Source organism: Rhipicephalus sanguineus, chromosome 6 (assembly GCF_013339695.2).
Source record: "Rhipicephalus sanguineus isolate Rsan-2018 chromosome 6, BIME_Rsan_1.4, whole genome shotgun sequence".
Lineage (NCBI taxonomy): Eukaryota > Metazoa > Arthropoda > Arachnida > Ixodida > Ixodidae > Rhipicephalus > Rhipicephalus sanguineus.
Genome location: NC_051181.1, coordinates 146,896,359 through 146,919,388, shown reverse-complemented (window position 1 = coordinate 146,919,388; position 23,030 = coordinate 146,896,359). Strand labels below are relative to the sequence as shown.

At 48.2% G+C, this 23,030-nt stretch overlaps 2 protein-coding genes across 2 annotated transcripts; one reads left to right on the top strand and one right to left on the bottom strand.

Annotated features, from left to right (window-relative positions):
* The first annotated feature begins 11,822 nt into the window (after positions 1-11,822).
* On the top strand, positions 11,823-15,633 carry LOC119396711 (mediator of RNA polymerase II transcription subunit 24). Its single transcript, XM_037664013.2, has one exon. It carries the CDS (start codon positions 12,030-12,032, stop codon positions 15,042-15,044), a length of 3,015 nt encoding a protein of 1,004 aa, XP_037519941.1. The 5' UTR covers positions 11,823-12,029; the 3' UTR covers positions 15,045-15,633.
* A 1,243-nt stretch (positions 15,634-16,876) lies between these two features.
* On the bottom strand, positions 16,877-20,844 carry LOC119396712 (uncharacterized). Its single transcript, XM_037664015.2, has 2 exons — positions 18,894-20,844; positions 16,877-17,154 (listed from the first exon to the last, which is right to left on the bottom strand). The coding sequence occupies exons 1-2, from the start codon at positions 20,381-20,383 to the stop codon at positions 16,977-16,979; spliced, it is 1,668 nt and encodes a 555-aa protein (XP_037519943.1). The 5' UTR covers positions 20,384-20,844; the 3' UTR covers positions 16,877-16,976.
* Between the last annotated feature and the right edge of the window lie 2,186 nt (positions 20,845-23,030).

Here is a 23,030-nt window from a genome sequence, read left to right as displayed (position 1 = left end):
TATGTAGGCGCCCATGTGTGCGCCAGCAGAATTTTCTGTACTTTAATAAAAAGCTATATCTTCTTCCCCTAGTCTGTAAAACTGTGAACGCCAGTTCCGTGTGTTTTTTGACAATTCGAAGTACTGGTATTGACATATGCAAATGTTGATCTAGCTCTTTAGTACCTTAGAATACTTGTGTACAGAACATTGTGTAGTGCATATGTTGTCTGGGTATGTGTTGTGGTACACTGAGCTGGTCAAAATTAAGCAACGGGGACTAGTCGGTGTCACCTAAGGCGCCCTAGCTCGTGTTACATTATGCAAATAACGAAAGAGGATTACATTTAAGGGCTCGTTTTTCTTTGTTAGACACAATATTAATGAGAACTAACAGACAACATTGCCAAGGGAAGTATAGGGGGTGTTATTTGTAATAATTGGGATATAAATGTGAAGAAAGTAAAGTGGACGAAAAGATAACTTGCCGCCGGCAGGGACCGAACCTGCGACCTTCGAATAACGCGTCCGATGCTCTACCACTGAGCTACGGCGGCGGTCATTTCCCCGTCCACTTTATAGGGTATATATGTGCATTTAAACCTAGGAGTGTTAGTCAGCGCCGATCACTTCTAGGTTTAAATGCACATATATACCCTATAAAGTGGACGGGGGGGATGACCGCCGCCGTAGCTCAGTGGTAGAGCATCGGACGCGTTATTCGAAGGTCGCAGGTTCGGTCCCTGCCGGCGGCAAGTTATCTTTTCGTCCACTTTACTTTCTTCACATTTATATCCCAATTATTACAAATAACACCCCCTATACTTTCCTTGGCGATATTGTCTGTTAGTTCTCATTAATATTATGCAAATAAGAACTTTGGCATTAACATAATAATAATAATAATAATATCTGGGGTTTAACGTCCCAAAACCACGATATGATTATGAGAGACGCCGTAGTGGAGGGCTCCGGAAATTTCGACCACCTGGGGTTCTTTAACGTGCACCTAAATCTAAGTACACGGGCCTCAAACATTTTCGCCTCCACCGAAAATGCAGCCGCCGCGGCCGGGATTCGATCCCGCGACCTACGGGTCAGCAGTCGAGCGCCATAACCACTAGACCACCGTGGCGGGGCTTTGGCATTAACATATAAATGCATATGTAAAAAGTGACGTTCATTGAATGTGTATGATATTCCACCTCAATTGATGCAGTATACTTGCATTTCTGAAACAAAAAGGTGGTAGGGATAGTAGGGATAGCCCATCCATCAGGTTTAGCACTGCACAACTGATCGCAGTTCTATTTGTCAGCACCTTTTCTGGTGCTTGGTCGAGTGCCCATTCACAAAATAGCGTTTGTTTGTTGTGTACGCCTGCTCCGAGCCTGCGCCCAGGGCCGTAACCAGGAATTTTTTTTCGGGGGGTGTTTGTGTGTAGAACGGCTAACTTTGGCAACTGGTGGTCGATGTGAGGGCTTGCAAGTATTTGAGTGTCACCCGAAAAGTTAAAGCATGCCAAATTTCGGGGGGTGTCAGAACCCCCTCAACCCCCCCTTAGTTACGGCCCTGCCTGAGCCGATCAAGGTGTCTCACTGAGCCTATGGTATACGTATAGGAACCATAGAAACCGTGTAAACCAGACCAAACGTCACGCACTGTTCATAACGTACACAAATTCGAGTTAACCGGGTTAATCATATAGTGGGGCTTATGGGACACCATATAACTTCATTTGCCGACCAACATTTAAAAAAATAACTCCTATTACATTAAATTTAATTTGTACTCACCAGGAGATATATTGACGACTTTTTATTTGCTAACAAGAACACGAATATTTGATCATGGAGAAGCGTTTTGGCCATAGTCTCACATTTCGCGTTTATTAGTTTAAATCTCGCACAGTGGGTGAGCACTGCAGGCTTCGTGTATGCGTTCATGTTTAGTACCATGCTGTGTTTCAGGAAACACACTCCTCCCTGCGACACGCTGTGAGCAGTGTAGTATATTTATAATCACACGGGCCTTCTGCATGCTGGAGGCGTTACGCATGACGCAGCGTTCCGCAACGCGGAGCGCCTAATTATTCGAGGCTTAAAGTTTCATATATGAAAGCAGACACAACGCCTTTGGCATGACGCGCCTGGATGGTTATTGATGGTGACGGTGCTTTTCTAAATGCATGTATACATACCCCCACATATATCTTTAGCTACCAAACACAAATACGCTTACACGCACGATGTGATGTGAAGAGAGCGAAGTTAAATACTATGAACGAAGATATTGTCACGTGGTCGTGACGTCGACGAAGACAGCAGCCGGCGTTTGCAGGATGAAACTGTTTATTTGGCCGAACTTGTGGCCGAGAAACTGAGAACTAGAACTACAGCAATACACGCTGTACAATGATAGCGGCGAACAGGGCGTCGTCCGTCGATCAAGTGACCAGCGCTGAAGCGCGTCGGCATTTAAGCATGTGCCGTCGAATATTCCAGCGTTATCGCTGGCTGTCGTGCAAATTCTAGAATAAGCGCGAGTGTGCGCGTCTTGCGCGCAATCTTAACAAAACGATCTACAATGATCGCGAAGGCTCTGGAACAATGAGGCGCGGTTCGCGCTGAGCGTTGCTGACAGTCTTTGTGGCCGAAAACCGAATACAGCAAAAGTAATAAAGGAACGCACGTGGCAATGCCCCCCTCTGAAAAAGCATCGTCCCGATGCTTAAAACAGAACAGGCCGATGCATGCAACAATAAATAACAAGAATAAAGCAACAAAGTACAATAAACAATAAGCACAAGAAAGCACAATAATCAAGCAAAATGACAGTCCTCAGATTTGCTAACGCGCGTAATATGGTTTGAGGCGCACGACATGGACGACTTCAGGTCGTGCACGGCGCCGCTGAGAGTTCGTAATGCCGTCAGGGACAACCTCGTAGTCGAGTGCGCCGAGGCGTCGAAGTACCCTGTACGGTCCGAAGTATCGTCGAAGAAGCTTCTCACTGAGTCCCCGTCGGCGTATTGGCGTCCATACCCATACACGGTCACCGGGTTTGTATTCCATGTGGCGTCGTCGAAGGTTGTAGCGGCGGCTGTCAGTCATCTGCTGGTTCTTGATCCGTAGGCGGGCGAGCTGTCGTGCTTCTTCGGCGCGCTGTAAGTAAGCGGCGGCGTCGAGATTTTCTTCGTCGGTGACGTTGGGTAGCATGGCATCGAGCGTCGTTGCCGGGCTTCTTCCGTAGACCAACTTGTACGGCGTCATCTGCGTCGTTTCTTGGACGGCCGTGTTGTAAGCGAAGGTCACGTACGGAAGCACGGCGTCCCACGTCTTGTGCTCAACGTCGACATACATGGCCAGCATGTCGGCGATGGTCTTATTTAGGCGCTCGGTGAGGCCATTGGTCTGAGGGTGGTAGGCAGTGGTCCGGCGGTGGCTTGTCTGGCTGTGCCTCAAGATCGCCTGAGTTAGTTCCGCAGTAAACGCCGTACCTCTGTCGGTGATCAGGACCTCTGGGGCGCCATGACGCAGAACGATGTCTTCAACGAAGAACTTCGCTACCTCGGCGGCACTGCCTCTAGGTAGGGCCCTTGTTTCGGCGTAACGGGTCAGGTAGTCGGTAGCTACGATGATCCACTTATTACCACTAGTCGACGTTGGGAACGGTCCCAGGAGGTCCATCCCGATCTGCTGGAACGGTCGCCGAGGTGGCTCGATCGGCTGAAGAAAGCCCGCTGGTCTTGTTGGCGGTGTCTTGCGTCGCTGACAGTCTCGGCATGTCCTTACGTAGCGAGTGACGTCGGCGGCAAGGCGCGGCCAGTAGTACTTTTCCTGTATTCTTGCCAGCGTTCGGGAAACACCGAGGTGTCCTGCTGTCGGGTCGTCGTGCAGGGCCTGGAGGACTTCTGGCCGCAATCCTGAAGGCACCACGAGAAGGTACTTGGCTCGATTCGGTGAGAAGTTCTTCTTTCGGAGAACGCCGTTACCTAAGAAAAACGACGCCAGTGCTCGCTTGAACACTTTCGGAACGACGGCGTTCTTGCCCTCGAGGTATTCCATAAGGCCTCTGAGTTCCGGGTCGGATCGCTGTTGTTCAGCGAAGTCGTCGGCACTTATAGACTACTACATGTTGTACGTCAGGAGGACACTGGAATACGTGTTGACTCCTGCAGGCGGAGATCAGGGATGCAGCCCTGATAATTCACTTGAAGGGGGTGGGGGTGTGTGTGTGCACGTGTGTGTGTGTGTGTGTGTATGTGCGCGCGCGCGTGTATATATATATATATAAACATACGAGCATAAAAATGTGGAGGTGGGGGGGGGGGGGGGGGGGGGGTGTCCAATTTCGCTATGGGAGCGCCTATGGCGGAAAGGAATAAACTCGACATAAGCACGAACGGAAAATTCAGGAGTCCTTGCCCTGTATATCGGAGGAAATGGGGACAAGCGAAGCTTAGCCTGCTTTTCTTTCTTTTTTGTTTCAAAGACTGCATTCTTCAAAGATGCGGAGGTGAGAGCATTGTTCGAGGCTCCTCTGTTTGTGACATGGCACCCTATGCTCACACCAGCTCATAGACCCCCCCCCCCTCCACCCCACTTTCCCGTGAGCCCAACCCCTATTCGGTTGCCCCCCCCCCCCCCACCTCAAAGAGCTATGAGCGTCCAAGATGAGAGGCTCTCTATGGGTATGCAGTGCACGTGCCATCCCCCTCGCAATCAACGGGGGGGGGGAGGGCAGAGGGGGTCGTAATGTACGGCTGGAAGTGGAGATGCATGGCCGCTGGATGAAAACGCACACTTTTCTATCTATAGTGGCCGTGGGAGATGGTTGCCTCAATGGCTTCAGCCACGCCTAGTTGGGCAAACGGCACTTTCTTTCTTTAATCTTGCTGTACTATCTCCCTGCCTTCTCATGACTCTCGACTAAACTTTCTTTGGTGCTCGCCAGCTGTGGGTGAGGAGGGTTTTAGCGAACCTCGCCGGCTTCACTAGTCAGTTACGTCAAGTTTCACTTGAAAAAGAATTAGGTAGGAGGCCCGTGGTTACTGCGTCAACACGCTGTAGTCGTGTGCAGCTTCTGTCCTCGACTCGGGTGTGTTTTTCTATCTGCAGACAATATGCGATGAGACGCCGCGTTACGCCCCATCGAGCGCCTTCCGAGGGGACGACCTTGGCGCCATCGACGGCGACAAGCAGTGCGCTGGAGCGAAACCGCACACGGGCGACCCCGACGCGCCCGCCGTGCGCTCTTGTTCTCCAATTTCGCGGTCTCTCCATTTCTGAGCTGATCGCTGACACGGAAGCACCCGTCACGCGGAGGCGCGACGCGCAGTGCGCGCAGCTACAGACCGGTTTTCGATTTGTTTGCAAATTCCCGTGGGCGCGTGAGCGCACACTCAACGGACCTGTGTTCCGATAAAACTGTTCAGCGCGCATTACGTAAGAACCCCAAGTCTGCTTGCTATTTCCGTAGCCCAGACGACTTTGCGAAGCAGGCGGAACGCAATCCTATGTGTCTCTTTCTAAAGCACTCTATTATCTGCGTACAAAATAGGTCCGAGCTAAAGGTGGATAGTTAACTTAGAGTAGTGTTTCTACTCATCAGGGGCGTAGCCAGAAATTTTTTTTTACCGGGGAGGGGGGGGGGGGGGGGAGGTTGCGCACGCCTACAATTACAGAGCAAGAATTCCATACATTTCAGCGTGATTTGTCAAGCTTGCGGAATGTGTCATCAACGTCTCGCCAGTTTTGTGGTAAAATATAGATAAAATATTCGGAAAACATGGTTTAGCTGGACCTCTTTGGTTCGGGTTCGTGCGACAGGGGTATCACAGACGCTGTCAAAGGGCTCACTGTCAAATGCGATAACTTGCGTAAGAAGGCAAACGTTTTGTCTTTTTTTTTTTTTGCCGCGAGAATAAGTATATTAGCGAAGTTCACGGTTTAACGAAATAATTGCCGGGTCCCATGAATTTTTAAGATTTCTTATACTTTGTATAGGTGCGTGTACGTGTGGTCCCCGCATTGCTTTCTTGCGCTCGAACCAGTCGAGCGTGTGGAACACGCGAACTTCGGTGCAGTTGAAGTGCTCAAGTTCCCATCTCGCCGCAGACCATGCGATATTTCAAGCAATATCTTTATATATAAATTTCGGGAATTCTGCGTTCTCTTGATTACGTGCTCCCCATATGCCGCTGCATGACACTAATTATGTCAAACATAGCCGTGCTGCTCGTGGTATACTCACTATCCACCAGAAGAGCTGGCTGTCTACAAGAGCTGGTTCAAACTGTCTGCCTCGATCTCCTGTAAACCTATACGCTTGTGCGCACTTCCTGTTCACGACTCCACTGCGTTAACCCGCCTGTCAGCCGCGATAGGTCTGACTGAACGTCCAGGAAATACGCGTCCCTCCCCCCCCCCCCTTACTGCTACCAATGTCCCACTTTGTCACCGCGTTTTTTTTTCTTTCTTTCTTTCCTGGCGGGGAGCTAGCGTCACGTTCTGCATGCAGTGGCAATACAACGCCGGTTGCTTTGGATCGCAATTGAAAGGAGTAAAAAATAAGCGTTATATGCTGTGATTTCCATAGGCGTGCGCAAAGTTCTCCATTAGGTGGGCGCGCGGGTGGGCAAGTTTCACCGCAGAACTCACCCCACCCCTCCTCCTCCGATCGGACGAGCCAGACAGAAAACAAGCTTCGCAATGGATGCAAAAATGAAAATGGAGCCATGACATGCTGCCCCCAACGGCCTGCTTTTTTTATTTTTCGTCGGGTAAAGGAGGGGTAAGCCGTGCTTAAAATGCAACACCAGGGGTCGGTGGCCGCCATTATCGTCAAAAAAATGGCACATGGTCATAACCCGGCACATCAAACTGGAAAGGTGCGACCAGGGGCGTAGCCAGAAATTTTTTTCGGGGGGGGGGGGGGGGCACTTTAACTGAAGTGGGGGTCGGGCAAGCAGATGTGATCGAGTGTCATTTTGAGCTCTGTATGCCATGACAAAACATTTTTTCGGGGCGGGGGGGGGGGCACAGGCCGGTGTGCCCCCCCCCCCCCCCCCGGCTACACCACTGGGTGCGACTGAGTAAAGATATGGGGCTGACTTGGCGCCCCCATTAAATGAATAGGCGGCAGGGGTGGGGGCTCCGCCCCGCTCAACCATGTATACACATAGCTGAAGTGAGGGAGTGAAGTGATGGTGAGGAGGATGGGAATGAGGATGGACGAAGGTAAAGCATAGCCTAGCCAGCATAGTATAGAATAGCCATGTGTAGTATAGTATAGCAAGGAGTGGGGAAGGGAAGTGAGGGTGGCGAGGAGGAGTGATTTGGTGGTGAGGGAAAGGAGGAGGGGAGGGTAGAACATGGCATAGCCGTGCATAGTACAGTATAGCCACCCCCCCCCTCCGCTCTGCCACCCCCGAGCGCACATTTCATAAAGGTGCACCAACGCCTTCTGGTTCAAGCTCAAGAATATTCGCATAAGTCGAAAAAAAAAAAACACGTAAGCAGTTATTCTTTCTGGAATGACAGGCAGCTAGACGTCAAAATGTTCAGTGCTGGATATGCCGTATGCCTACCAGACTGTAGAGATAATTTACGCTTCGAAAATGCCGTCGCAATCGGGATCTAATGTTGCCTTCACGTTATTAGCCGGAGTAGTTTAGCAATCTTCCAAATATAGCCGGAGCGCGCGGAGCATGATATCACTGACGATATGATGAATATGTACGTGTGCTGCAGTATGTAGTACGACGTAGAGAAAGAGCGCTCACATTAATCCAGCTTCCGAGTGTAGCGGCGAACCCGGCCACGAACATGAGTGCAGTTCAAGGACGCAATCCTAGGGAAACACACAGGCGCGAAACGTGAACAATAGAGAGTTTTAGTGACGGCGACTCAAAGCGACTTGCGTACGGGAGCCCTTGCGTTCCTTTGTATTTTCCTTGGATGCGGCTGGGAGTGCAAAATTAAGGAACGCAAGGGCGTGCGTATACGCAAGCGATTTGGGTGCCCGGCACTAAAACTCTCTAATAGAGAGCTCCAAAAACTAAAACTCTCCCCGGCACTAAAACTCCCTCATGGAGAGTTTTAGTGCAGGGGCCCCCAAGCGGTTTGCGTACGCAAGCTCTTGTGTTTTGTACTGTCCTTGGGTGCGGCTGGCAAAGAGAAGAGGAGGATGTTACAAAAGTACGTGAGAACGCGGGAAACCAGCGGACTTATGGGTCCCTGACACTAAAACTCGATCTCTAGTAAAACTCTCTAACGGAGAGTTTCAGTTCCGGGGACCCATACAGCCGTTGGATACCCGCGTTCTCACGTCCTTTTGTACCATCCCCCGCTTTTCTTCTTTTCACCAGCCGCACCCAAGGAGAAATACAAAGAAACGCAACAGCTTGCGTACGCAGGCCACTTGGAAGCCCCGGCGTTAAGACTCTCTAAAGTTTCGCGCCATGTTACACCGGAGAGGACGACTTGGTGCGCGCGCCGTGCCGCCCACGGCAAGAAGCGATGGCTTCACGGTCGGTCGCCGGTTGACCGAGCGTAGGCGGCTGCAGCCAGCCGCAGTGGGAAGGACAGGAGGGGGACCTGCGATGCACGGCGTTATCGAGAAAAAGCGAGGAGCCCTGCCCCGGTTGTTGACTTCTCTCATCGCCGGCGCGCGGTCACCCGGCCCTCGAGCAGCGCAGGGCCATCCCGCGTCGCCGCCGATGCGGGACTTGCTGGCTGGGCTCCTTTAATAGCTGCGGCCGCTGTACCTTTTCCGAGAATCACGTGGCCCTCTTTTAATGCTTCGACTCCGCCGTTATTAATGAAAGGATGCGCCCGGAATGAATACGTAGCTTACGTGCACTGACCTCCACGGCGGAACAGCCACTTGTACGTTACTCCTTTTTTTTTTTTTCTATTGCGTAAGCAATATGGCCGTCAGCTCAGAGAAATCGTCCGCTGAGTCGATTTGAGGTGTGGGAGATGGGGGGATTGCTTATTGTCAGGAAAACTAAAAGGTGCCGCCATCGTCAGCATCACATATATTGGAGTACGGCTCAGCGCCACAGGGAATGAAATAATAAAAGTTAGAGCCAATGTCGCATTTGCTCGAGGGATGAATAGCGCCTTACCTTAAAAGCTTTAATTAACATAAGTCCTGACGAAGGGAGGAACCCTCCCGAAACTGTTGGCCGATCAATAAATTTTTATTTCACTCCAAAACAACGAAACGCCTCCGCTGTGCGATAACTCATTATCCGAATATGGCTGGCCTATTGACCCGTTCCTATAATATATATATATATATATATATATATACATAATTTGCACTGACGTCACCGTGGCCGCCATCTTAGGGGACCAGCGGGTTGAGACGCTCCGCGCCGAGCAAGAAACGGTGACGGCTCGCCATCAGATTAGTGCCGGTGCACCCAAGCATCCTTCACACCAAAATCCCCGCGTTCCTTTATGTTCCCCCTTGGCGCGGCTGGCGAACAAAAGAAAGCGGGGAGAGCACGCAAGAATGCGGGGATCGAACACCTGGGTGTCCTCCTCTGCAGTGACACACTCTAATGAGATAAAAAAGTCACGGTGGCCGCCATGTTGGGGACCCAGCGCAAAGAACCTGTCTTTGACGTCACGCGCAAAGCATGTATATATATATATTGGGATGACGTTTACACCCCGTGACTATGCTTCGGCGTTTTCACTTTTCTTGTATACACCACCCTCTCACCAGTAGCATAGCCAGAAGTTTTCTTCGGAGGGGGGGGGGAGTAGTCAACCATGTGTGTTCGTGCCAGTGGCGTAGCCAGGGGGTGGCACACCGGGGCCCGTAACCCCCCCGTCACAAATTTCTGCCAACACCATTGGTTCGCGCGTATGTTTGTATGTGTGCGTGTGTATATACATACACGCACAAAGTCGAATATTTTTGGGGGGGGAGGAGGGGGAGGGGGGGAGACGTACACGAGTCTGAAAAAGTGGAATAACCAAACACAGGCTAGCAGGAATATATATACACATAGCGAAGCCAACGTGAAACACACTGATTCGTGGAACCAAACCGAAGTTCGTCATAAAATTAATCTTAGAGAATGTCTTTGGTCGATATAAGCTAATGTCCACGGCCAATGCCTAATGACATGTCTCCGCGGCGGTTTTCTCGCATTCAGTCTCTCCATGCCTCGCGAAGTAAAAGCGCGTGAGATCTCTATACGTGCTTCTCAACAACCGTCCTACGCTGTCGAGCAAAACGTGCCGTGAGCAACCGTTAGAACGTTCGTGTTTCGTCGGCATGCAATGCGTGACGATGACGACTTTCGAGACGGCGCAACGGCTGAGCATTAAGGGCGTCCCTGACAATTTGGTCGGCAAAGAGTAGCGACTAGCACGTAATGTGAAGTAAGCAAGCATAAGCACCGGCGACGTGCGTCACGTTGTTTCTTTTTTCTTTTTTAATGCCCCCAGTAAAAAACTGGTCGCGGCGCCGTCCCACTTTCTGGCGACGGAGGCGAGGAGAGCGGGTCGACAGATTACGTGGCGCTCTAACTGGGCGTGTTTGTAAATAAGTGATGTACTTTTGTCACGAACAAATAACATCTGTTTGCTGCTGGGCGTGTCCAGTAGGGGACAACAAATACTTGGAGGACGCTTGAGCTTCCTTCGAAAGCAGAACGCGATAACGTAATTGGTCCCGACAACGCGTTCGCATCTCCTCAATCGCTGTCCTGGCTTCGCGCTTCTCGGTAGACACCTCACGCGTGCCGCAATGAAAGAAACGTCTGTGCGCGTAGCAGTGGCCGTTTCAAACTATCCTAGATTCCTAGAACGCCTACTGCAAGTGCCTACCGCAAATTCCCACTGCCACATAATTCTTCCTTTTGCGAATTGGCGAAGTGCCCACTACGCGTCCGCAAGGCAAGACGCGCACCTGCTCACTCAGTTGATGCTGCTGCTGATGGTGCCTCAGCGCTTTGTTATGGGTGGGCTTCTAAACTCTTTGCGCGCACTTCGCATGTTTTGACGCTGGTGCGATTCAAGACTTATGCCACGCAATATTACATGCGCTAAGAAGACCGTATTATACGCGCTGTTCACGTCGCTAAGAAGACTCCTCGCGCTACGCCTTGGCCTTATCATCTGTTGGCTACATTCAGGGGCGTAGGCAGAAATTTTTTTCGGGGGGGGGGCACCTCCTTGATTTGTAGTGGGGGCCGGGCAGGCAGATGTGGTCAAGTGTCATTTTGGGCTGAGTATGCAATAGCAAAAAAAAAAAAAAAAAAAAAAAATCGAGGGGGGGGGGCACGGGCCCGGTGCGCCCCCCCCCCCCCCCCCCCCCCCGGCTACGCCACTGGCTACATTAGATTGTGCCTAACAAAGAAACGGGCCCTCGATCCATTCTACTTGTTTCGTTGAAACATATAATGAAGGGACTTTAGTTTCGTCTACACAATTTCTTTTTTTGCTATTGTAGAGCAAAATCTAATGTACGTGTTAAAAGGGCGACGCACTCCTGTAATGGAATGCAGCCGCGGCGTTCTCCGTGCTCAGGAATCCCAAAAGAGCTCGTGTAAGCAGTACGACGGCAATCTTAAAATCAAATGTACCGCCACGGCTGGCCACGGCTTATCAACCAATAGCGAAAGTAAATATTTTGGAAGAAATATTAGCCAAAATTTTACCAAGAAAAACAATGCTTACGTTATAAGCACAGTAAGGAAATAAATTACACCACAGAAAATCTAAACACTGCACTCAAGTACCCAAATTACGATGCTGCGGCTTTACCAGTGGCTGCTTTACTCGTACGCGCTCCTGCGGTAAACAAAATGGCGCGCTGAAGCCGCTGATTGATATTCTTGATGCGCGGTGCACTCTTTATTCTAAGATTTGCCTTGTATGCATGGCCACAGAAATGTGTTGTGTTCTTTTTCGAACGCAACGGCTCAAATGAATCTCACTGCCCGACACCGATGTGTTAGATACTCGTAGTGGCAGCGTGGCTTGAGTGCGAGCTTGCGGTACCGAGTACCGGTGTGCTTCACCATGGACACGAGCAAGACGAGTAGTATTAAATCGCTGCTTCTTCAGGCGTGGAGAGAGAGGTGGACCGATGTGAGATGGGGCATCAACATCAAGAACGTTCTTCCGCGCGGCGTCAGTGGCGACGTGTACGATCTCGCAGACTGCATATTGCAAGAAGCGTTGGTAGGTCCCGGGCCCAACAATCTCTTCTTGTCCTACCTCACGCACTGCTTGAGCGCCCAAGTGGTGTCTTACGGAGCGGTGCTGTCCAGCATTGGCCGATTTCAGTCGTTCTTTAAGCCTCCCTGCATTTTGAGCCTGCTGCAGCTGCTGTATAGCATACAAGCCAAGATAACCTGCCACGGCAATGAAGAAGAATGTATCGCCTTGTGTAAGGCCATAGTGGGCGTCACTCATTGGCTGTATCTGTGCATGTGTCACTCGATCGGCAAGATCGTCGAGCTGAAGCAGAGCGCAGAGCACGGGCTCATTTTGGAAAAGGCCTGCGAGTCGCTTTCCTTCTTTAGCGAGTCGACGTTCCTCAAGGCTCTCCTGTACATCGGCAAGCACGAAGAGCCCGCCGTCTACGCGCAGCTCGTGCAAAAGCAGCAGGAGCTTGAAACCAAGCTGAGCCAGTCGCAGGGCTTCAGCATACCCAAGGACACGCTGGAAGGAGCGTTGAACTTGGTTCGCCTCGTGGACGACATGCCCAAGATATCGGCGTCCTCCTGCGTCAGCGGCCGCGTGCCCAAGCAGCCTCTAGTGTGCAGCCTCAACGCCAACGTAGCGATAGAGGCGGTGCTGAACCCTGCCAGCGATATTCAGAGCACTGTCGACCATCTTCTGCTCATGAAGAAGCTTCTGAACCTCACTTCGGCGGAGCTTTACTGCGAGATAATTCGAGCTGGCTTCATGGGGCTGGCCAACAGTAGCAGCGAAGACTTAAAGTGGGCTGCTTTCACATTTCTCAAGGTCCCGCAGCTGCTGTTGAAAATACACAGTGCCCGAAAGGACGATAGGCAGTGGGAAGAGGAGCTGGAAGCTGGACTGATGCAGCTGCTGAACTACTCTCCCTTGCTTGATCTTACTGACTCAAAGTGTCATTGTGATTGCTTACAATATCTTTTGAACGAGCTTCAAAAAGTTGAGCTGTTGACTGAAACACAGGCAAAGGCACTCGTGCATCGTAGACAGACCAACACACAAAAGCAGAACTTGCCACGACCTGATCAGCAGACATCACAAGCATTGATTCTCCGCGCCGAGCCCACAGTCACCAGTATCCTGAAGACACTGGATTCGGACTATTCAAAGAACCAAGACGGTCTGCTGGGCATACTGTGTCACATTATATCGGGAAAGAGCTTTGAGCTTATCCTTTCTGCTGCTGCAGCTACTGGAAAGCTGAGCAGTTTTGTGAAAAAGCTGATAAAGTTTAATGAATATAACAAACAGGTTAGTGGAGAAGCTACTAAGAATGCACAAACAAGGGCACTGTTATTTGACATAACTTTCTTGATGCTGTGTCACATTGCACAACATTATGGTATCCATTCAGTGACATTCAATGAAGAGACAAAGGACTCTTTCTTTGCTGCTTGGGTGCCAGAATGCCTCGCTGAAGGTGGAAGGTACAACTGTCCAGATAAAATGTTAGCTGGATGTGATCCTGCTAAAGTTGACTTGGTGTTGGAGCAGTTCATGAGCAACAGCTCCGACTTCAAGAACAGCCAAGCCAAGTGGCACGAAGTGTGTGTTAATGTACCTATGGCAATCAAGGAGATATTGATAGCATGGGAGCATGGTGCTATCTCAACTGACACAGTCAAAATGATTCTAGACAATGTCAAAAGCCGCATGTGCTGCCTTCCCGTGTGCATATCTGTTTGGCTGTGTAGTTATATCACTGTCTTGCATCACGAAGAACGGTTGAAGCCAATGAACATGCTTCAACAGTTTATGACACCGCTTACTAGCGAGACAGTTGCGAGCACGGAGACAGGTAGTGAGCGCTCGGGTGCACAGGAACAGCCCCTCCAACAAAACCCCTCGTACAAGGAGCGCTCAACACTGATGTCGAATATTATTAAGAAAATGATGTACGATTTGCACCCTCCTCAACATATTCAAGTACTATCACATAGCCTGACAGCCAAGACTCCTTTGTGGGGAGTTATGGATGAAGTGTTCAGCGTGGCTCACGCAAGAGGCTGGATTGATTTGCGTGCAATTCAGAGCTTGGACACGCTTATGTGCGTTGGCGGTCCTCAGTGGTTCAGTGACACTTTAGTGAGACAGGCCCTGAAGCATGACCACCTCGAAGACCTACATCGTGCCATTGACCTTTCTTTTGGCCTCTTCCACATCGACATTGAGCAGTGCGCACTTGCTCTCTTGACTCAAGTGCTCCCAAACTACCTCCTGTGGGAAACACGGCAAGACTTTCTCACTGAACCGAGAGGCTCTGCTTTGGCGAGGCTTGTAGTTCTCAGCACGTTTGCTGCGCTGCAGGCCCGAACAAACTCACCAACCTTGGGCATGCAGCGAGGCGGTCGCAAACGCCCATACTGGGACATGGAACTCGAAGAGGCCATGGACGAATCCAAGCGAATGCGTCCCAGCAAGATAAGGCGAGGCCTCAATGACTCGGAGCTTCTGGACGACACACCCTTTGCACTGCAGTGCCACTCCGAAGAAAACTACCGCTCGTTGGACCCTCTCAGCAAGGCAGTGGCTGACACGATGAGGCTGTTAATGGCTATTGCCTCAGATTCGGTTATTAGCCAGCGGTCAGTGTTCCCGCTCCTTCTGTTTGAGCAGATTGTGCTGTGTGCAGGTGAAGAGGCACACCGGGTGCTCCAGTTTGCCCCGTTGGGCCTCGTGCCACAACTAGTGCGGAGCATGCCCCTTTTGATGTCCCACCAGCTGATCCTAGCCCTGAGCAGTTTGCAGACATCCAGGGCGCGCAAGGTGACTGCAAGGGCTACCTGCCAGTTACAGATTGCTCGGTCTCTCAGCAGCACTCACCTAACTTAACAGGAATCTAGAACTCCATAGCTGCGTCGGTCATCCAAGTAAGGTGGGACCAAAGCCCAGTTTACACAGTTTGAGCTGCATTTCTCAGTTTTCCTTACTATGCTAAGTTGTCAAAACGCAAGAAGCAGCTGAACTGGCAAACGTAAAGATGAAACCATGCAGTGTTTTATCCGGTTAAAAGAATATGAGGGCACTTCGGTTGTGAATGTGTTATAAAAACTCATCTGCTGTTAGCTTCACCAAAGTGCAACTCAGTTTGTATATGAAGAGTCGCCATTCCTCTTTCAAATTCATTAGCTGCATAGGTCAGAAATTATATTTAAGCAAGACAACTCGGTGTGTTCCAATTAAGGTGCAGCATAGTGGCAGAAGAAAATTACATGTAAGCTACTTGGTTTATTTAATATTGCCAAGGTGCGAAGGAAGTGGTCCTTTTACCTATGTTTTCACTGAAAGAGTTGAAACTTTTTGTCTTTGCTCCTGTTCATAGCATATGTTTACACAATAACGAAGTAGGTGTTGTTTAAACTGATTAAAACCATGTAATGAAACCTCATGCATATCGACGAATAAAACTACCCATTCTGTTTTTAACACTTTCCCTTGTTAGATGGCAGCAGCAGACACCAAGCAGTTACAAAACTATTTGCCAAACAGTTGCTTATTTGTTTGTTGCAGAAGTCTTTACTATGATAATCTCCTGCAAAAGGTTGAATGCTGGAATTTGAAGTAATTGGCAGTGTTTGTTGGACTGGGAAGGTCATGTAATGCATAGGGGAAGTAATGGGCGTTTTATTGGAGCTACAGAATTGTTTCCAAAGGACAGTAATACATGTGTCACACGGGCTCTTTGGAAAGGCCATCCAGCCTATGGCCATTGAAACACCACAACTCTATCGTCTCGATGGAGGTGTCGCGCTGTGACGCACCACCATAACGACAGTATTGAATGGCCGTTGAGTGGTTCAGGTGTTTCTCGCAAAAACTGTGTGGCGCTGCAGATCTTTATTTTTGTATTTATGTCAGCTAAAGTTAAATAATATAAATTCACTTAAAAGCACGAATATGTCTGTTGTTTTTGTTTAAACATTTCACTAAATTGTCTATTTGTAGTTATGAATGCGTGTTTAGTAAGTCCTTGAGCAGCAAAACTGTGGCGAGTGAGACATGGCCAGACAGCACAATGAAGACAAGCACGTTGCTGTTGTCGAGAGTTGCAGGTCACACACTTCAAGTGGCAAAAATACACGAAGTATTTTTGCCACTTGAAATGTATTTCATATGTATTCTCTGTGTCATTTCTTTGTGCTCTATTAAAGAAGACTGGGTGTCTAGAGTAATGTTAGTGTATTTGGTAAACTGTATTTTACTATGCCATATTGTAGCAAATGAGCAAGTATACCGTACAGTGCAACCATAAACCACTGGAAATGCCCTAGTTCTGGAAAAAAATATCCTGGCTTTTCATCCTTTCAAAATACGCCCTTTTTTTCCTTGCTGGTAATATATTTACAGGACTTGCACTGGACAGAAGTAACACATTTGGATATACAGTATAAATCTTGCTGTAGGGCATATTTTGATTTCTGTGCAGGAAAAGTTACAACTTTCATGCCGCGTTCAAAAATTTTTAACGTAACTGGGAAAGAAGAATTTGATATCGAAGCTGTATGTAAAATGCACTAGGTTGAATGCAGTCTTTTTTCTCAACCAAAGCTTAGCTAAAATGCTGCTTGAAGAAAAAAAAACTGTGTCACTGGCAACCTAAATTTTTTATCTTGAGTTAACAGTTTGAGACCCCTTGATGTTCATGTGAGGAAGAGAGAAACAAACTTTACTAAAAGAAAGAAACCACACAAGTCTCACTTTAATACAGTTGACGACTTGAAACACTTAGTGCAGGAACTTTGTAAACATTACACGAGTATGTTGTCAGTCCTCATGGTTGTAGTCCCAGATGTGCTTCCCATGGCCTCCTTTTCTGTCTGCCCACACAACCACAGATTTGACATGTGGGCCATCGGCCAGCTCCAGCCGTCCAGTGAAATGTTGGTCATTGCCTTTCCTGTAGCCAAATCGGTGCTGCCCATGTGCAGGAACCTCTGCGAAACTTTGAGTGTAACATGCACCAGAATGAAAAAATAAACTCCGGTTTATATCATTTGTGATCGAACATAAATGTAGTTGAACTAGGCTTGTGCGAATATTCGAGCACTTCGAATATTCGAACAAATATTACAGTATTCAAATTCGCTTCGACTCGAATTTAAATTATTGGAAATTTCGAAGTATTCGAAATGAACTAATGAGTGTATACGAGTCCGCCTGTAATCCCCCTGTAAAGGTGACTTCACTGCAGTGGAGGGGTGCTATACCGGGAATACACCTTTCCAGGTCTATTCACGGTATAGCCAGCACGAAAAGTCCGCACTGCCGCGAAGCACCACTCCAAGGTTAAGGGGGTACACTGCTCTTGAAGTTGTTGTCTTATTTCTTGATCGATTTTGATGAAACTTGGTGAGTTTATGTATATTTGTGGGCTGATTTAAAATATGCCATTATTTTTTCTAGTATAATAAGTAGTCTTTAAAATACAAAATATTTCATGTGCCTTTTGGGGAGCAAAATTTTTTTCTAAATTGAGAAAGTTACAAAGTAAATCAGCATATCACAGTAATCTGGAATCAGAACTGTGTGCAGTGCAACAAAAATTGATGTTCTAAAAAAATTTGAACAAAAGTTATGGTATGTTAAACATTTACGAGTGCGTCAATTTCAAGCCAGGATTTCACTCACGAATGTTCAACACACCATAACTTTTGTTCTAATGGGTTTAGAACATCCATTTTTGTTGCAGTACTTCACTCACTTGTGATTCCAGGTTACTCTGATATGCTGATTTACTTTGCAACTCTCTCACTTTAGAAAAAATTTTGCTCCCCAAAAGGCGCAGAAATATTTTGTGTTTTAAAAACTAATCATTATACTAGAAAAATAATTGCGTATTTGAAATCAGCACACAAATATACACAAACTTATAAGTTTCATCACAACTGATCAAGAAATAATAAAAAAAAGATTTTAAGTGCCATGTCCCCCTTTAATTGAACATATTACCCTCACACTGATTCATCATTTTTTAAGTTTAAAAGCTTGTTGTACTGGTTTATATGCTCCAAGTGTAAAGAATTTTAAAACATAACATATTTTACAGGCTATCATTTGCATTCTACCGAAAGTCAAATCCTGCTACTATTCAAAGTTGCTTCCACTTCCTTTGAACCAAAAGGGATGACATTTGCACATGCCTTGTTTCAATTTTTAAAAAATGTTGAGGTTAGTTGGGTCATGACAAATATGCCCATTTTTCTTTATAATATGTGATATATACTATTCAAATTCGATTTGAAATTATTCGACCAAATCACTATTCGCTTTGAACCTAAGATATGCTATTCGCACAAGCCTAAGTTGAATGATGATAATAACACCAACTTTGTAATGTTCGGCTCTCGCAGTGTTCAGTATTGTGAATTATTTATATAAACTCTGGGTACTTGGACACAATTCTACGTAATTATGGTACATGACATTCCGTACGTAGCTTTTGCACACAACACTTGCAACCAGTTTGTCTTCACTACATATTGAGGTCACATCAGACTGTCGCTTGGACAGAATATCTGCTCTATTAGCAGCTGTGAATCTTCATGATTGTTCTTTCATTACAAAATGTGCAGGCCATTTTCCTTCAATTTTGATCTCTCTAGATACACTTAAAGCATTACACAATTTGTGGCTTGGGTATTATAGTGTGGTCAAATTTAGTTTCAATGACAGAAGCATCACCTGAAGAACTTGGAGTACCCTTTCTCTGCTCTTCGGTTGCTTGAGGCACCATGTACACCTTCGCGGATGTTGTCAGCATCCCGCGTCACCTGCTGAATGCCTGACATGGCGGCAAGCTCCGATGGAGCCGCTGGTGTTGGGTCAGTAGTTGACAGCTTTATTTCCTCAGGGTCGTGGTTGAGACCTTCCTCAAACCTTGTTGAATTTGGTGGGTCTTGGTGTAGTCTGATGGAGGCGAGCTCTCTGTCATCTTCAATTAGAAGTGTAAAGCCTTCCACTGTGTCGTTCAGCATACGGGAGCTTGCATTCTGGTTCGCCAAGTCCACGGTGTCCTTGCTTATGTCACTGTAGTTCAAATGTTTAGTTCCCTCCATCAATTTGCCATCATCTTTTGTGTCCATAGCGGCTGATTTTGCTCGGGTCGAGTTTTCATCCATTTTCGGCAGGCTTCCTTTTTCTGGAGATATATTGGGACTTGCGAGATGGCGCTCTCGATGGTCTGCTTCCTGAAAATCCTCATCATTGACGTCTTCCGGGGACTCATATGAGTGGTGCTGATGGTAGTCCTCTTCATCGTGGTATTCCGGTGAATAGTTGTAGTAATCCTCCTGCGACTCTTGACTTGCCAGTTCTTCGGGCGGCTGCAAGTGCACGTGATGAGCACGTTTGACGGCATGCTGCCTTGTCAGCTGTTCCCGTTCTTCGTTTCCTATGATGGGGTCCACACCGTAAACTCGTGGTCGAACCACAGATGATTCGGTCATGTGGTCTTCCAGCTTGCGCTGCTCCGGTTCACAGCGTCCTGTATGCTGCCATACTTCGACAGGGAGGCACTTACGTACTTGGGACCGCTTCTGTACACCTGTCAGCTTGCGCCGTCTTGGTTGGAAAAGGTTTAGCTTCAACCGTTTCTTCCTGCGCCGTAGTCTTCTGGGCTTGGAGCTGTTAAAGCTTCCATGTTTTAACATAGTGCCAGTGCCGTTGTCGTGCTCTGTTGCATTGTTTACTTGATGAATTGAGGAATGAGCAGTTCTCATTTTGTTCGTTCTGGTTGCCCCTGAAGGTTCATAAGGGCGCATTGCTGCAGTTGATTTGACTGTCTTCTGTCTGCTGTGAGGCAGTCTTCGCCTCTTCGGTGATGTGGTGGCGGCTGTTGGTGAAGGTAGCACACTCTTAGTTCTAGCTCTGGGCTCTAACAATATGACTTTGTTACCATGTTGCCTTAACTGGCTCAGAGGTTCTTGGCTGGCCAATACATTCTTGCCGTTATCTGATTCCAGGGGACTTGTACCTAGCTCTAAGTGCTTTGACTCGGCTTGCATTGTGCAGTCCCGGCCATGTGTGAGCACAGCAGTGCCTGCTGGTACTAAACTGTCGCTTGGTGCCCTCCACAATAAACTGGGATGTTTCCTTTTCACTCGATGGTGTGCCTGTTGACATGTGCATACGTTTTTTTGGCAAGGGAATGTCAGAACTATTTGCCAGGTCATTGCTCAAAGTGAACTCAAGTGAAATATCTGCCATGCGAGTGTTTGACTTGAACGCTTCTCTATTCGTAGAGTTGACAGGCTTCACTTGCTTGTGAATGGCATCGAGAAAGCGACTGGTGTCCCTGAGTAACATTTTCCAGGCTGGATTGTCATTGTATGAAAACCTGTCAGGCCTAGCGGCCTTACCAGACGGCCTTTTCCTAATGCCTGCAGAGGTGTGGATTTTGGGTCTTTCTCGATTCCCCACCTGTGGTTGCACATGCAAATTCCAGCCCAGTTTGCTGCTTGTGTCGGCTGCTACAATGACTGGATATTCATTGTAACCTTCTCCAAAAGCTGTTGGGTTTAAACCGTCGAGAGGAAATATCTGTATTGCTGTTAGCATTGTGCAGACTGCTGGTAGCTGTAAACAACGAACCAAACCAAGACACAATGTAGCTCTATCAGTATTTACATACAAAACACAAATACCTATGCTGCACCCATGAAGAGATAAATTACTGTGTGTGCTGAAGTCTCTGCAAACATTTTTGCATATGTCTTTCACAAAACTTCCCACGTCCTTAACCAGTGCATTCACAATACACAAAGTGACAGGTAATTTTAATAAAAAGATATTTAATTTAATCTACACCTCTTATTTAACAATGCTTTAAAGACGCTGTAGTGTTTTTTTTTTTAAATCATATCAGCAATTAGGCTACAACAGAGTAATTTGCACCGTCATTTGAGCAAAGCTCCTTGTATCAAGGGAACTGCGAAAGAGATCGCGGAGGCCACGCTCCACATTTGTCTGGTTGATCTCTGCGCCACCAGGTGCTTCCACAAACCCATCCAGGCAAGCTTTTTCCTGTGGTACAAACGCTGAGAAGCAAGTCTGATCAAAACCATTCCATGCCCCACATATAGGGGTGGCCGTAAAAATTGGCGCGGCGCTGCCATTACGATCTGTAGCCATGCGTGTATTTAAACCCTTAAATTACACACTTTATGTAGATCGCTTGAGTCGGGTCTGTTAGTGATCCGATTAACTTTCTGATCTACCATTAAGCGTATAGGTGTGTGAAAGGTTCTTAATAAGAGGGGGGGGGGGCGAAGAAGGGCACAGTGCCCCCCCCCCTCTTCCAACCCCCACCCACTGAGGACCTTACGATCAGGACGCAGTACAAAACGAGATTACAGTTCTTCTAGTTCACTGTAACGAGATGCTCGAAAGGGGAGGGGGGTCCGCTCCCTCCCAGTGCGTTCCCTAACAAGAATTCAAGCCACTGAGCTGCACATGTACGCTACTGGCTCAATGGCCATTACAGCTTCTGGACAGAAAAAAATATTCTGAGTCGCCCTCTACTTCTGCTTTAATATCTTAACTGAGATAGCACTAGATAAATTCCTTAACTTCATGCGGCCGTCATTGCCTTTGCATACGCACCAGCATGACGGAGAGATGAGGTCTCGGTCGCTCCTTGGAGGTGCTTCACACGTACGTGCTGGTCCGATCGATCTGGCCTAAACATATGGAGGACGTGTCTCCTTCGGACAGGCCGCCACCACTGCTGCAGACAGCCGTCTCGACTGACCCGTTTCCTCGTCCATCCGAACGATTGTTCGCGAGAGTGCGATTCTTTGTTCTGTGAGGCGAAGCCACAGTTCCGTGACGGTCTTCGATTCGGCATATCCCTCTCGCTGTTCAACCCACCAGGCATTGCGGAAACGACGGTAAAGCTTTTCCCCTCACAGGGCGGCTCCGCTCGACCAGTTTTCTTTTTTCTTTTTTGAAGAGCGGCGTTAAATTACGCATTCTTTCACGCCTTTGTCGTGGGCTGCGCGAGCGGTACGCGTCTCTGGATGAACCAGGCCATTTGTTCGTTTTCCTCAAATACGATCACTCGGGGCAGATCTTCAGCCGGCGAGGTAGACCTCACGCTCACAAGCAGAATGAGCAATTTTAGAGGAGTTTGTAAGGCTGTTTAGTCTGACAGCAGCGAGCTCATGATTACAACCAATTGAACTGTGCCAAAAAAAACAGGTGTTTGTATGCTTGGTAAATGGACACTAATTATAAGTGGCTTAGTGCTTACACCGCGGCGGGGTACGAATCAAAATGAGGCCGCGAAATTTCTGTAGCGGCTTTTAAGTAGTCAGTTATATATATAGATCATAAGAAGCATAGACAGCGATAACAACGCATATCAGGCAACCATACAATGTTGGTTTTTCTGTCACTTGCTTTCTTTTCACTGACTAGCGACAGCACGAGCACTGCAGTTTTCACAACGCTGATGGAACAAGAAAAACTAGTGAGCTAACGCATCGCGTTGCCTTTCGCTTCGAAGTGCAAGCCCCGAGACAGCGGCACGTGCAAACATTAGGCACGCGGATACAGCGCACACGAGGCCATTCGGCTTGCATAGCTCTTGCACCTACCGCGCCACCTTTTGCGATCGTCGCTGCGCGGAGCAACGCAGCCGCCGCTGTCTAAAAAAGTGGGGGAGCTGCGCTATGGCTGCGCACAAGTGGCGCGAAGAGGAAACAGCAGAACTGGTGACCTTCCACTCCTCCTCACACTCCCTCTGCCCCCCCCCCCCCTTTCTAAGCAACGCTATGATATATGCTTTACCCTCTCCCTCCTCACCTCCCTTTCCCACCG